This window comes from Malus domestica, chromosome 05 (assembly GCF_042453785.1).
Source record: "Malus domestica chromosome 05, GDT2T_hap1".
Lineage (NCBI taxonomy): Eukaryota > Viridiplantae > Streptophyta > Magnoliopsida > Rosales > Rosaceae > Malus > Malus domestica.
The window spans coordinates 39274709-39291267 of record NC_091665.1 but is presented as its reverse complement, the minus strand read 5'-3'; the positions used below and the strand labels follow the sequence as shown (position 1 = coordinate 39291267).

The 16559-nt window shown below is 37.8% G+C and overlaps 2 protein-coding genes and 1 pseudogene across 2 annotated transcripts; all 3 read right to left on the bottom strand.

Moving 5' to 3' along the window:
* Window positions 1–2531: 2531 nt before the first annotated feature.
* LOC103446096 (putative germin-like protein 2-1) lies at window positions 2532–3609 on the bottom strand. Its single transcript, XM_008385155.4, has 2 exons — window positions 3405–3609; window positions 2532–3270 (listed from the first exon to the last, which is right to left on the bottom strand). Exons 1-2 carry the CDS (start codon window positions 3514–3516, stop codon window positions 2735–2737), a joined length of 648 nt encoding a protein of 215 aa, XP_008383377.2. The 5' UTR covers window positions 3517–3609; the 3' UTR covers window positions 2532–2734.
* Window positions 3610–8275: 4666 nt separating this feature from the next.
* On the bottom strand, window positions 8276–9392 carry LOC114825263 (putative germin-like protein 2-1). The gene is made up of 2 exons (XM_070821652.1): window positions 9242–9392; window positions 8276–9112 (listed from the first exon to the last, which is right to left on the bottom strand). The coding sequence occupies exons 1-2, from the start codon at window positions 9354–9356 to the stop codon at window positions 8577–8579; spliced, it is 651 nt and encodes a 216-aa protein (XP_070677753.1). The 5' UTR covers window positions 9357–9392; the 3' UTR covers window positions 8276–8576.
* A 5996-nt stretch (window positions 9393–15388) lies between these two features.
* LOC114824994 (putative germin-like protein 2-1) lies at window positions 15389–16347 on the bottom strand (annotated as a pseudogene).
* Window positions 16348–16559: the final 212 nt, after the last annotated feature.

The following is a 16559-nucleotide window of genomic DNA, read 5'->3' as shown; positions in this document are numbered from 1 at the left end:
ACACTTTGTGTGTGGAGCAGTCTTTTTGCTTCTTCATTTTTTTTTTTTTTTTTTGAAAATATACGGGAGAGAGAAGTTGGAGAGAAATGCAAAACAAGAGGGAGGGAGGAAGAGAGAGAGAGAGAGAGAGAGAGAGAGAGAGAGAGAGAGAGAGAGAGTGGAGAGATGTTTATAAAAAAAAATTTAAATTAGAGATATGTTGTAATGATAAGTGGGTGAGGAATGAAAAAAATAGTAAAATTTGGCTTATTCGGAATTACATTACTACCCATGATTTTATTTTGTAATATAAGACTCTTTTGATTGACAAAGAGAATTTTGTTAATAGGTAGTTTAGATTATTATTGTTTTTTTTTTTTTTGGAGAATGACAAATCGAAGCAATGCATAGTTGAATCTTGATGGATCGAGGCAGCGTAGTGTTATTGGGGACTTGATGTTAAGTATTGAACTGAACAATGAAAGAGGGTGAAAGGCTGAAAAAATCAGAACACAATAGAGGAAAGGCCTAAAAAAGCAGTAAAATGTTAAAAACTGGACCAGGCCACACAATGCAAGGAAGATAATCAAACAAAACAACATACAACTTGGAGTACAATGCTAGCTAATTGGGCAGGAATAAATTATCATGTAACAGGTCAAACAAATTAAACCAAATAATTTATCTGGTCATACCTCATAACGTTATAGTTGATTCAAGATAACGGAAGCGCGCCTTTGCAAGAACATAACCAGGGATTTCAGGATTTGATCCAAATACCGAATTTACAATGGTAGTAACACCTGGATTTTTGCTGCTGAGAGCTGCATTACCATTTCCAACACTGCGCTGGAAACAAACACCTCACCGGCATGAAGAACCTTAGTGATGAGACGGCTCACGGGATTTGAAGTGACAAAAGGACTATCAAGACTTCACTTGCTCTAGGATGTGTATGTTGAGGATTAATGCCGCATGGTGCATAATCGATACAAGCAATCGAGATGACAAGAGTGTTAAGTCATGCGATTTGAGCTGCGTTAACTGGGGTTAATCGTGAGCCAACTGAGTTTGCCTGCTAGATGAAGTCCACTGAAGAAGTCATTTACTTCAACAAGCGTGGGTCTTTGCAAACAAGACCATTACTGCTACTGAAAGCATAATGAGAACATTACAATAGAAACATGTACAATATATTATGTTGGTTTGGTATTACTGTGCTTTGAAAAAAAACTGCTTCTACTGTGCTGTGAGAATAAGCTCATTTTTGCTGCTTCACGTTTTCAGCTTTTTTTTATCCAAAACTATGAAAATAAGTTGTTTTTAAGTGTTTACCGAACACCTTTTTGAGCTCAATTTTTTTATACTCACTTTTTATAAAAACACTTCAGTACCAAACCAGTACTAAGTTGATAACTGATAAGTACCATGACCGATTTCCACTCACATTTATTTATTTATTTACATAAATGTTCTCATGCCAGATTGTGAATCTAAACTATTTATGAAGTTTAGTATTCCAGAATTGGCAGTTCAAATTGGTCAGTACATGTCTAGCAATTTGTTTTTGTAACGTGTGTGACAATTTGTGATCACTAAAGCTTGTCATTGCTTACCTCACTTTATTTTTAGGTGCCGGCATCCAAAACTTGAAATGGTTATTTCCTGAATATGACAAGTATAGCTAAGCCAGGTCAGGTTTAAGTCTACATTTACTCACAAATCTTACCCTGCAGTATTGGCACTTGCAGATTGTAAAAATCTTACCGCGTGCGTACCTGTTTTGCGCCCCCCCCCCCCCCTCCCTCCCTCCCTCTTTTAATGCATAGATTTATGTCATTCATGTTTTTTATTTACTAGTTATTAATTTGTCCACAAACATGTACTAGTTGTTAATTGGAGTATGCATGCAATTTTGATATAGATAATGTTAGGAAGACTAAATTTGTAGACCAAATTTTGTAAACCAAATGACATGGAAGTTAATGATTGAATTATTACTTAAATGTTAATTAACGTGTTTATTTTTTATTGGTGACACATTATTTGGTTTGCAAATTTGATTTACCCATCATTACTCTTTTCATATATATCATATAGACAAGCAAAGCAGCTGGAACCTTCAGAAAATTTAAAAGAATGATTAATAGTTCATTAAAGTCTTGTTACTTGATTAGAGGTTTCTATTTGTTCGAAGAAAATGTAAATATTGGAAATCCTTTCTACACTCTTTGAATATTGTACACAAGGAACCAGATCATGTCTATACTTAAAAGGCCTGTGTATCATTAGGAGTGGAATTATTTATTATATTAGTTTTTTCAATATTCCGATGTGGGATTTTGTGTTCTTCAACATAAATTTCTGCAGACAGCATTTTAACCAAACATATATGCACGGGCTTGCGGCGAGATGCATATAAATAGGCTGATTCTTAACTGGAAAGTTTTTATATTGTAAATCACTGGTGATGATGAAATATAGAAAGGCCGCGGATAGAAAAAGTTTCCGAATTTAAAGCACTCATGTTTTACCTGAAATTAATTTCAACATATGGAACTTCCAATTTTATAATACAATTATGAAACAAAATAACAACTTAATCACATTTCAATTTAAATCTTTTGAACCAAACAAACCAATAGACCAACACGACTGCCATGAAAAACAAATTGTAACATTTTTCTAAAGCCACACTTCAAATGAGCTATGAATCCCGTTTGATTTAATCAGAGGTTCCAAATTGGAATCTATTCTAAAACTTGGACTGAAGACTGTAGATCGCGTTTGTATCCACTTGGAAAGCCTTTGCAAGAATATCAGCAGGGATATCAGGATTTGATCCAAATACTGCATTTGCAATGGTAATGACACCTGGATTTTGGCTGCTGAGAGCTACAAGGGCAACTGCATTAACATTTCCAATATTCTGCTGGAAATGCACAAGACCTACTGGGAACACAAAAACATCACCCTTCTGAAGTACCTTGGTGATGAGGCGGTTTTCGGGGTTGGAGGTGACAAAACCAACTCTGAGGCTCCCTTCCAGGACTGTCAAAATTTCACTGGCTCTAGGGTGTGTATGTGGAGGGTTAAGACCCCATGGGGCAAAATCAATACGCGCAGCAGAGATGCCAAGGGCATTAAGTCCTCCAATTTGTGCTACACCAACAGGAGTCACACGTGAACCAACTGCGTTTGATGTGTTGCCTGCTAGGTGAAGCCCACTGAAAAAGAAATCGTTGGCTTCAACAAGCTTAGGGTCCTTGCAAACACGACCATTAACCAGTACTGAAACCATGATGAGAAAAATTACATTAACATTAGCAACATATACATAATTACCAATTGATACCTATGATGCATTTTTTTATTTTTGGGACACATGTACAACGGAAAATATACGAAAAAACGATTTTAGCTACCTGAACTCATTGCGTCTGCAACGCAGAAATCCTGAAGAGAACTCGGATCCGATGCCAAAGCAATGGAAGAAGTTACGGCAAGGAATGCAAAAAATAGAAACTGTGAGGCCATTTGAGCAAGGCAGTAAGCGAAGAGAGACTGACCAACTTTGCTCAACTTTGTAAGAGCGAGGATAAATTTGAGCTGTGGATTGAAACCCTATCTATATCTCTGCTTTTATAGAGAGAAGGATCTCTCTGCATGTATTGCTTACTATAAACTCATGAAAAGATTTGGTCTTAAATTTGAAAACGCGTAGTACAAAATTTTAATTTTTATATTCTACACTGAAGGCCGCTGCTTGTGTGTCATGGCACTTATCTGACAACTTTATTTTCAGGTGCCGGCATTGATGCTGGGCCTGCTGGCATTGAGGAATGTTTCCTGTTTCTTGACTTTGAATTGGTTTTCTGGGAGAAAAAAAAAAAAAACTAATGAAAAGAGCTTGAAAACTTTAAGTTTTAACAAAAACAAAATAAAGGATAAAGTGAATAGTATCAAGATTGACTTTTTAGTGTAAAAATGTGGTTTTTCGTTAAAATGAACAGTACCGGAAGCTTTTCGTTAAAGTTCCTCAAAAAAATTGTACTAATTAGCAGCTATTTCTCTGCTTGTTCTCTAACAAAAATAATATAGATTTCAAATTATTATATACATGTATTCTACTCAGCCAATCTTATTTTATCAATATGGTTAATATTTTATTATTCTACATGCAGCTGGAAGCATTAAACAGATTATTATGGACTATTCATATATTGGAGGTTTTTTTTCGTTTTCGAGCAAAGTTTGGTTGAAAAGTTGGTTCTCTTAATTTGACTTGATCAACAAATTAAGATAAAGTTGGAGTAGATAGGGACATGTTATTTGCATACAAAAATAAACCTTAAAAAAATTGTTTAACTTAGATTACTATTATTTTATGATGATTTTTTGGAACCACCTATAGTACTTAGATTACTATTCCTTTTGTTTTTAAATGAAATCATAGATCATTCTGCGCCATGCAGAGATAAACCCTAAGTACATCAGACATCAGAAATGCATTAATTTAGGCTGCAGACCATTCTAACAAAATAGATACACATTCATTTTATCTAACATGGTCTCATCGCAGGGGTAGTCCGCTAAGAGACCATGTTAGTTAATTAGGTCTAAGGGCCATACGCTCCACTCATGAGTAGGCGTGTTGAGAGTGAGTTTTGGTTTTGCTGATTCTTATATGTTGCAGGGTATGCAGACTTGCAATTGATAACTTCCAGGCTTCTGCCATTTATTTTGGGCTCAAGCTTTCTTATTCAACTCTCTGTGGGTAGAGAGTTGAAACTCCAAAGAATGAGGACCATGTTATATATGTGGAAAACTCAATGTGATGTACAGGTTTATATATATGTACTTCCTACATATAGTTTGAAAAACAAAAAGGAGAAGCTTTCCATATATTGATGTAAATTGTGTATATCCATTTGTTGCCTAGGTAACCATTCTTTATAAACGAGCTTAACCTCTGCTAAAAGCATGAATATCGAAAAGAGTATGCATGTTCCTTGAATTATATATATATTCACAAAAGAACGATACCAAACAAACCTGTCATCATTTTGATAAACATTTCTGCTTCGGAGACTAGCTAGTGGCAACCAAGCACTTTCAATTGCTTAGGGTTATTTGGTATTCAATTTGAAAATAATTTGTAGTTTTTAAAAATAATGAAATCTAAAAAATTGGGGTGTCATTTCCTTTATTGGTCATGTTAGGCCGAGCCAGGCGGAGTAGGTTTACTACAAGTCTGCAACTTGATTAAAATGAGGTTTGAGTTGTTTGACGTTCGCAAGAATGAATTCAGAACCAATCCTTGGAGGAACATACTTTTCAGTGGTTACTCTGTTGTTTGGTTCTGCATGATAGGTACTAGCAGGATTGATACTGTTGAGGAAAAACTTAGAGTACACAACTCTAACTCAAGTGTTGGAGAGACAACACAAGTAACAAATTACTTGTGTTACACACACAAAATATTACAACACTCAAAACTCTCAAAGACACTTTAGAAGCAATGACACTCACTCTTTCTAGAGACACACTCTAGATCACTCACACTCCTACAAGACTATTCTTGCTTCTCACTCTCACTTGGTTGCCTAATCACTTCTTCATTATAAGCTTACTTGGTTGGAACCTTGGAGAAGCATGGAAACATCATGCTAGAGATATCTAGATAATTCCACTAACTTCCTAAGTTAGAATTATCTACATTAATCTTGCATGTTGGTGGAAACCTCACCATTCTTCTAGACTCTTCCACCAACTTAAGGAACAACCTTCTAGTCCTTTCTACAAGGGACTACTTTAATCTAGCTAACCAACTTTAGTGAACATTCTAGAATTCTTTACTCTAGATCTGTGTAGATCTTTCAATGAGATGGGGTTGATTTCCTTAACACTCACCCTCAACACCATCTCATTCTTCTCTCTACGCTGGGTTGACAACGCTTTATCTTGAACACCTATTTGCATGATATGAGTTTCACATCTCTTGGCCTTGCCACTGGATCCCAAGTTTGATATTTCTTTAATGCGGCGACCTCTTCTCCTAGCTTTACACCACTCAAAATTCTATGATGCTTTTTTACGCATCTCAGCTTCAACTGCTTCTTCTACTATGGTTGTGTTGGCGTATTTGGGATTTGGCTTCGTTATTCCCGTTGACCTCCTTAGTTGTGATCATGGAGTTGATACTTCCACTTCACTAGGTCTAACTTCTCCTGGTAGTTGATACACACCAGTTTGCCAAGGACTCTTAGGCACTTCTTGCTCAACATCGTCTCTATCAAGCAAATCTTCGAGCTCATCTGGACTCGATTAAACTTAGGCAGCTTGGTCTCCCATTTTCTCCTGCAACGTATCTTCAATCTCTCTCGAGTCAGGCAACACCTCATTTTCTGAGCACCACCAAGAAGATGTTTCAGGGTCCAATTCTTCCTCCATAGCTAGATATGCTATGACGTCCCAATCATCTTCACTTTTCTTCTTTGAGTTGGCGACATTACTCTCTGCGGGCTTTTTGAACTAGCACTCTTTCGCCATGTGGTCCTTTTTTCCACAATTGTAGCACTTGCCCTCAAACCTTTATTATTCTGGGACTAACCACGGTTGCCGTGATACTTCGAAGCTCCCCCTGGTCGAGAACTCCCTCCTCCTTGTCACCATTTCTTTTAGATCCTCCACCAGCACGCTGTTTGAAGCTGCCTTTACTGTTGGTGCAGAGCGCTTGCTCCTCACCTTTTAACGAGACCCTTCCCATTTGCTTTGCCAAAGCTTCTTGATCGGCAAGCAAATTCTCTAACTCAACAAGTGATGGTTGGGTCGGCCATCCTTGTACAGCGACAACGAGGCCTCTATATTCGGGTCTTGATTCATGGATAATTATTCTTTTTATCCTGGATTCTACAATGGCAGCACTAGGATCTAATTCAAAAATTTCACGACAAATTGACTTTACCTTGTGGAAATACTCGGCAATCATCATGTCTCGTTGGGCCACCGATAACAACTCATTCTCGAGAAGCTGCAGCTTTGTATCATTTCTCTTTGCAAAGAGTGTGGCGAAGGTGTCCCACGCTTCTTTTGGTGTCTTGGCCTTCCCTATATGCTCTAACATGTCATCTTCAACTATAGTTTTTAAGGTGAACATTGCCTTACCTACTTTGATCTTCCATTTCCGCAAAGTGTCGCTGATGTCTTCTTCCGGCTGCGTAACTTCATTACCACCAATGACATCCCAAAGATCTTGGTAAGACTCCATACATGTCCCCCATGTGTTGTAATTTTTGTTGTTCAACTTCTTGATTGCTCCAACAACTTGAAGATCTCCCATCGAATCAGCAGAACTTCAATAAGCCGAACAAGATTAACTAATAATCTTGCGAAGTACTAAACTTCTCACGATTCTCGAAAGTTTCACTAGACGGTCCCTGATCGTACCGCTCTGATACCAATCGTTAGGGAAAAACTTAGAGTACACAACTCTAACTCAAGTGTTGGAGAGACAACACAAGTAAAAAAATTACTTGTGTTACACACACAAAATATTACGAAACTCAAAACTCTTAAAGACACTCGAAAAGCAATGACACTCACACTTTCTAGAGACACACTCTAGATCACTCACACTCCTGCAAGACTATTATTGCTTCTCACTCTCACTTGGTTGCCTGATCACTTCTTCGTTACAAGCTTACTTGGTTGGTTGATTGTTACAAATGGTATGGATGCCTTCTTTTATAGGCATGGATGGAACCTTGGAGAAGCATGGAAACATCATGCTAGAGATACCTAGATAATTCCACTAACTTCCTAAGCTAGAATTATCTACATTAATCTTGCATGTTGGTGGAAACCTCACCATTCTTCTAGACTCTTCCACCAACTTAAGGAACAACCTTCTAGTCCTTTCTACAAAGGACTACTTTAATCTAGCTAACCAACTTTAGTGAACATTCTAGAATTTTTTATTCTAGATTTGTGTAGATCTTTCAATGAGATGGGGTTGATTTCTTTAACAGATACCACTGCCCAAAATCGTACTCCATGACAGTTAGGCGATAGTATGAGGCACGTCGAGAAGAGCCTAGCTTGTGACTGACGTAGATATTTGGGGATTGAAGGACGCCAATATTCCTCATAGCAGTAATCCTTCTTGGTTGGGCTTTTGCGCCTCTAAATGAAGTGCATTTTGCATGCTTAAAAAGAAATGAAAAGCCTTTTCATTTTTGGCCTAAACAAATCGAAACAGTTTTCCAAACTCAAAGCGCTCATGTTTTACTTGAAGTTGGTAGCAAACATCCGCTTTTATTATATCTTGGATCAATGGAATAAAGAAATAACAACTTGATCACACTTCAAAAGAGCATACAACAACAAAACGGCCTTATCCCGACATGACCAACAGGGATATCAGGTTTCAACAACATTTCAAATGAGCATATAAACAAATTAAATCTTTTGAGTCAAACAAAACAGTAAACCAACATGACTGCGATGAAAAACAAACTGTAACAATTTTCTAGGACACTTCAAATGAGCTATAAATCCCTTTTGATTTAATCAGAGGTTCCAAATTGGAATTTATTCTAAAACTTGGACTGAAGACTGTAGATCGCGTTCGTATCCACTTGGAAAGCCTTTGCAAGAATATCAGCAGGGATATCAGGATTTGATCCAAATACTGCATTTGCAATGGTAATGACACCTGGATTTTGGCTGCTGAGAGCTACAAGGGCAACTGCATTACCATTTCCAACATTCTGCTGGAAATGCACAAGACCGACTGGGAACACAAAAACATCACCCTTCTGAAGTACCTTGGTGATGAGGCGGTTTTCAGTGTTCGAGGTGACAAAACCAACTTTGAGGCTCCCTTCCAGGACTGTCAAAATCTCAGTAGCTCTAGGGTGTGTATGTGGAGGGTTAAGACCCCATGCGGCAAAATCAATACGCGCAGCAGTGATGCCAAGGGCATTAAGTCCTCCAATTTGAGCTACACCAACAGGAGTCACACGTGAACCAACTGCGTTTGATGTGTTGCCTGCTAGGTGAAGCCCACTGAAAAAGAAATCGTTGGCTTCAACAAGCTTAGGGTCCTTGCAAACACGACCATTAACCAGAACTGAAACCATGATGAGAAAAAGTACATTAACATTAGCAGCATACATAATTACCAATTGATATCTATGGTGGATGTATTTATTTGTGGGACATATTTACAATGGAAAATGTACGAGAAGGCGGTTTTAGCTACCTGAGCTCGTTGCATCTGCCACGCAGAAATCCTGAAGAGAACTCGGGTCCGATGCCAAAGCAACGGAAAAAGTTACGGCAAGGAATGCGAAAAATAGGAACTGAGAGGCCATTTGATCAAGACAGTAAGCAGAGAGAAATTGACCAACTTTTGCTTAAACCTTGTAAGAGCGAGGATTGTGGATTGAAACCCCATCTATGTCTCTGCTTTTATAGAGAGAAGTACCTCTGCATACATGTATTGTTTCCTATGAACTGAAAAAGTCTAGTCTTAATTTGTAACCGCATAGTACAAATTTTTCATAGGAAGCTGGTGCTTGTGCATGTATATGTCATCACTTATCTGATAACTTTATTTTTTCAGGTGCCGGCATTGGTGCTGGGCCGGCTGGCATTGAGGAACATTTCCTTTCTCTCTACGCAAGAAGTTTTGATGTCCCTACACTTGGCGCAAGGTGTACTTTTTTACGTATTATAATATAGATGAACGAAATGGTTGATATTCTATTTCTAAGCTATATTAATAGTTAAAATGAATACAGGCGTTACAAGTGGAATTATGACATCATACTACGGTGTTCCAAGTACACAACAACAATGTAACAGGAAGTGCAAATTTGATGAAGAAATATATTGCTCGCAAATTTGAATTGGCCTTCTAGAATAAATTTTAAACACTCTTATTGACATCCTTTTCTCTGCTCTTTCTCCATTTAACAGAGTACAGATTTCATACATTCAGAAAATCTTATTCAATAAGCATGATTACTACAAATATTCTATTCTGTATGCAGCAGGAAGCATAAAGTAGAATATTGTGGACAATTGATGTTGGAGGTTTCTTTTTGTTTTCAGGCAAATTTTGCTTTGAAAGCTGGTTGTTGCTTGCTTTGACTTAAACAAACTAAGATAAAGTGTGGAGTAGGGGACGCATATATATTCAATATGACGTAATTTGCAGAGGCATGAAACTTTAAAAAAATGTTTAACTTCTATATTAAATATGTTATCTGATTCCTGCATTTTTTTTATGATATGTTGGAATCAAGCTAGCTAGTAATTTTTTTTTTTTTTTAACAAACGATATTATCTATACTAAGGGAAATGGGTTAAACTTAGTCTTATAATAGGCTAGCAATAATGTGGTTCGAATTTGCTCTGGCATGAATCGAACCTTAGACCTCTTCATTTACAAATGAAGAGGAATATCAACGAAGAAATTGCAAAAATGGCACCTGAATTATGGCTTAAGTAGAATAGTAATCGCTGAACTAAAAATTATTAAATTTGATACCTAAATTTGACAAAATGTGGAGCAATAATCCTCAAGTTTAACTCTGTTTACTTTTCACCCATTGTGCTTGTGCGGCATGCACCTGAGGCCCACAATGATATTTTTAATTTTTAATTATAGACTTTTTTATGATTTTTTTTTTTTTTTACAGAAGGAGCCTAAAGTAGAATTGCTAAACAAAGAAATACATCAACCCAAGGGCCTTACACAAATAGCCCGAGTCCTAACAACCCCAAAAATATCATCTAGAAATAAATCAATGTTGTAGAACAGTGGATGTCCACTCAAAGAATTAAATAATGGGTAAGTTGCCCTTCCGAGGCTTGCTTCACACGACTCTTATTTTCTATATAAATACAAACTCCTAACAACATCAAAGGTAAGGAAGATACGGAAGAGGAAGAGAGAAAAGAGAGGAAGAGGAGAGGAGATAATAGAGAGAGTTATTTTTGTACTCCTATTATTCCAAATTAAAATAAAAGCACCACTATTGCCCCGAGGACGTACTCCAGTCACACTGACTATAGAGGAACCTCGTAAATTTTGTGTCTTGTTTCATTTATTCCACTGCACACACCGTCGATTTTACAACACGTTATCAGCACGAGAAGCTCTCATATCAATGGAAAGCATAACGCCATAAATTCGGATAAACACAAGTCGAACTTGCGGTACTAGAAGCAGTTTAGCTCTGAGAAGTAGCACCAGAAAAAACAGAGGAGAGACGGCAAGCCAGACACAACTTGCAATCTCGTATCTCTCTCGTGGACAAGAGAGATGGAGAAATCCTATAGACAAACAAAGGCGCAGCAAAACAAGCAAAGGTATGTCCATTTTTCATCTCTCCCACAGTGCCTGAAGCGCCCACCGAATTCCGATGCGAATTAAAATTTACAACTTGAAGTCGTCACGAGATAAGAAAACTTGTATTTGACAACTAGTTTCCAGAGATCCAGAAGAATCTCATCAAATTTGGAAACCCAGATCGTGTCGTTTTCAATGGATCTTGAAAACTCCCATGAATACTCGGTTGTCTGAGATGGTGATGGCATGACTAACTCCACACAGGCTTCCCTCTCTTATGCCTCTGTCAACCCCACTGTCATTTATGTCTCTGTAGGGAGGTTCTTGCTTTGCGATGCCATGTTCTCTGGGCCATGCAAGAACAACGCCAGTATCTGGTAGCCTTTTTATATTGAATTGGTTTTGTGTGACCTCCACAACAACCCAGCTCGTCCTGGGTTTCGAGATTGATAGAGACAGACAAAGAAAGAAATATATATATTTCATGTTATTGTTATTTATGTGAATGGTGTTGGCTTAAAACACTTTCACAAGTTCTATTTACTTTAAAGCAATTTATTTATCATGGACGGTTTTACCGCCTACTGCTTTAAGTTTTGATTTATGTGAATGGTGCTGAATTAAAGCCCTTGTCACAAGCTTTATTTACTTAAATGCAATTTATTTACTATGGCTGGAATTACCGCCTATTGCTTTAATTTATTTATTGTACTTATCTTTTGTTACGATGAGTATATAACAAGGACCCGAAGTTCCTTGAATAGATCAGAACCTGCAGTTTCTTGATCCTCATTATATAAAAATGATTGGACCTGAAGTTCCATCATGCAAAAAAATCAGGCATGAAGTCCCTTGATCCTCAAGATCATGACATGAAGTTCCTTGATGAATACTTAAGTTTGAAGTGTCGCAGTGCCTCAACTTAATTGTAATAGAGGCTATAAGAGTCTCAGTCTACAAACTATTAAATAAGGACCAGAAGTTCCTTATGTCCATACTCAAAATGATTTAGCAGAAACATTTATTAAGCGAATGAAATTGATTACCCGCGCTCTACTCATGAAAACGAAATTGCCAGTTTTCTACATGAGACATGTAAACTTTACATGATGCATTATTAATTCGGTTGAGACATGTTACCAACCATCAATACTTTTCAGTACAACTCGTGTTTGGGAACTAGCCAAACATTATACTTTTACGAGTTTTTTGTTGTGTTATCTATGTGCCTATTGCACTGCCACAACGTACTGAAATGAGGCATCATCGCGGATTAGGCATTGATGTTGAACATCATCTATCATTCAATATTTGGAACCCTTAACTGGGGATATGTTTACCGTGTGGTTTGCGGACCATCAATTTGATAAAACAATTTTCCCGTTGTTAAGGGGAGAAAATATCGTTCCAGAAGAACGATGAGAAAATATCATTCTAGAATAATAATGAGAAAAGACCATTCCAGAAGAACGAAGAGAATTTGTCTTATTTTGATTCACGAAGCAATCAACATGAAAATGAAGTAAGAATAATTGAATGATGCAACAATGTATCAATCAAATGCCAGATGCATTTAATGATGCAATGAAAGTGATGAAATCACATATATTTGCTGCAAATGTGCCTACAAGAATTGATGTCCCTGTTGGACAAAATAATAAGGCAGTAAATTATTTACCCGTTGCACGCCTGAAGCGTGGCAGACCCTCAGACTAAAAAAAAAGATTCAGTCTTTCGAAAGAAGAAGAATATGGCACTATTGAACTATCGCATTCCTAAAGCATAACTGTTGCATGCCAGAAACATGACAGTCGTCGCATGGATACACGTCCCAGAAAGGACAATCCATGGACATAGGAATATTGATGTCTCATGCATGAAGCATGATAGACGTATAGGTTTTAATGACTCAACTCTCGGAAGTGGAGATTAAAATCCAAGCTCTAAAACGCTCAAGAAGAGGTTATGATCTGCATTCTCTAAATTACGACTATCCTGGAAGAGATAGTGTAATGCCCTTGAAGATGCAATGGATATCCAAAAGAAATGAAAAGCTTTTATGCATGCGCATGCACACAAGAATATGGGATCACAAATTGATGATAACCAATGGTAATTTTGGTTTTTATAAGTAGCTACTAAATTCATCAATGAGCTGTGTTGATATTGAGTCTCATTCTTTTCCGTCAACAAAAATAACTCTCTATATTATCTCCTATCCTCTTCCTCTCTTTACTCTCTTCCTCTTCTGTATCTTCCTTACCTTTGATGTTGTTGGGAGTTTGTATTTATATAGAAAATAGGAGTCGTGTGAAGCAAGCCTCAGAAGGGCAACTTGCCCATTATTTAATTCTTTGAGTGGACATCCACTGTTTTACAACACTCCCCCTTGGATGGCTACAAGTCTTCGATTGACTAGTTAAAATCTTGATCTGTTTTTGGATGCTCAGAACCTTTCCTGATTGCTTACCTAGAATTGCTCTCAAGTAGCCATCTTCAACTGTTAATGGAGCTGGGTCTCAAGTCACCAAGAAGTGATGGACCATCCAAATGCAAGGTTTGCATTCCACTCCTGCATCAGTGGACAAATACTACAAGAGAAGATGTCACACATGCATGGGGAAAAACCAGGGAAAATACCACTTATGCAAGGGCAACAGATAAGGCAAGTGAAAATGATACATTAAAGCATGTAGAGACAAGCGCAACAAACACGTGCTTGTTCATCCCCGACAAAACCGAAGATCACTTGCCACGTAAAGCTCCTCATGGTCCAATTTCATTCAAGATCAAGCCTCGAAAGTCCTTGAAGAAATCACAAATCTGATTCAAGATCAAGTGTCCACCACCCTTGAATCAAATTTAGCTCTATATAAAAGAAGTAAATTCAGACCTTTGGAGGAAGTCCAGCAGAAGGCCCTCTACCCAATTCAAGAACAAGCCTGTGGAAAGTCAACAAGCACAACATATATGGTATTACTCATCAGGGGGAGCATCAAAAAATAGATCAAGATTTTAACGAGTCAATTGAAAAGTTGTGGCCTTCCAAGGGGGAATGTTATAGAACAGTGGATGTCCACTCAAAGAATAAAATAATGAGCAAGTTGCCCTTCTGAGGCTTGCTTCACACGACCCCTATTTTCTATATAAATACAAACTCCCAACAACATCAAGGGTAAGGAGGATACGGAAGAGGAAGAGAGAAAAGAGAGGAAGATGAGAGGAGATAATAGAGAGAGTTATTTTTGTACTCCTATTATTCCAAATTATAATAACAGCATCACTACTGCCTCGATGACGTACTCCAGTCGCACTGACAGTAGAGGAACCTCGTAAATTTTGTGTCTTGTTTCATTTATTCCACTGCACACACCGTCGATTTTACAACAATCAACAATTAAAGGTAAAAAGTCATCCAACGTAATACAACTCAGATCCAAAGAAAAACTTAGCTTTGTCAAACCATCAGCCACCATGTTCCTTTTTCCGATAAATATGACTTAAATCACATTGATCAAATCGAGAAAATCAAATGATTACAGCAATGTAAAAAAGAAGCCAAAATCATTCACAACACATTTGAAGAGTGAAACTAAAACACCAGGTTCAGATTCTCAAGTATCCTCCTAACAGCCTTATCCAAAGCTCAACTTCATGGACTTCTCCTACTCCCATATTAGCTGAAAAGCCCCCGATCCAAGAGCCCTGATGATCTCTTATTGATCGAAATTGTGTTGCCTAGCTAACCCTTCTTTATAAACAAGCTCAACCATTGTTGATTAAAACATGAATATATCGAAAAGAGTAGGGCAGATTCCTTGAACTAAGGCACAAAACAAGGATAATATAGATGTGTGGAGTAATGATAGTGAAGTTCGCAGAAAGCAAATCTGTATAGCATTTGACAGACATTTCTGGTTCGGAAACTAGCTATATAGTAGGCAGCCACTTTCAACTGCTTAAAGAATTAAACGGTTTTCATGCATATAGTCTTGTAGATTGCAAAGCTCTTGGAGGAAAGGCCTCCCTAACTACTAAGCAAACAAATAAAGCAAAATAGATCAACTCTGATTGCGTTTCTATCCGAGGAGAAATAAATTATCCTCTTGAAGTATCAGAATCTAACACAATTACAGTCCCTTGTTCTTAAAATAACAAAAATTACAAAATAGCAGACCAACATGATTCACTTGAACTGTAAGTCAGATCCCTTTCGATTGAATCGGAGATTCCAATGGGACTCTAAAATTTTGCCTGCAAATCGAAGACTACGTTGCTGTCCACTTGGAAAGACTTTGCAAGAACATCAGCAGGGATGTCAGGCTTTGATCCAAATATTGTATTTGCAACAGTAATGGCACCAGGGTTTTGGCTGCTGAGAGCAGCAAGGACTACTGCATTACTATTTCCAACATTGTGTTGGTAATGAACAAGTCCTACTGGGAATACAAACACATCACCCTTCTGAAGCACCTTGCTGATATGACGGTTTTCTGGGTTGGAAGTGATAATACCCACTTGGAGGCTCCCTTCCAGGACTTCAAGACTTCTGTAGCGCGAGGATGCGTGTGTGGAGGGTTAATACCCCATGGGGCATAATCGATACGCACCATGGAGATACCAAGAGTATTAAGTCCTGGAATTTGGACTGCTTTAACGGGGGTCACCCGTGAGCCAACTGGGTTGGATGTGTTGCCTGCTGCTAGGTGAAGTCCGCTGAAGAAGAAGTCATTGGCATCGACAAGTTTGGAGTCCTTGCACGCAAAACCATTCACCAGTACTAAAATCATGGTGGAAAAGAATACATTAGAAAAAAATATAATTCCAATACTGACTAGCTGACTGATATTATGTACATACATGTACGATATAATTATGATTTAGCTTAGGTGCCTACCTGAGGCTTTATCAGCGACACAGAAATCCTGAAGGGAACTCGGGTCAGATGCCGAAGCAATGGAAGAAGATACGGCAAGGAATGCCAACAAAAGAAGCTGAGAAGCCATTAGAAATTCGAAAATCTTTTGCTCTCTTTGGTTTGCTTAAACTTTGTAAGGAAATTAGGGTAAATTTGAATTGTGGATAAAGACCTAGCACGTTGCTGCTTTTATACAGAGAGTGGAGCTCGTATTTTTTGTGCACTGAAAAAGTCTCGTTTTCTAACCGCGTGTGAAATTTTTTTGTTTAACTCAAGGCTTGTCATCTATTACCTCGTTTT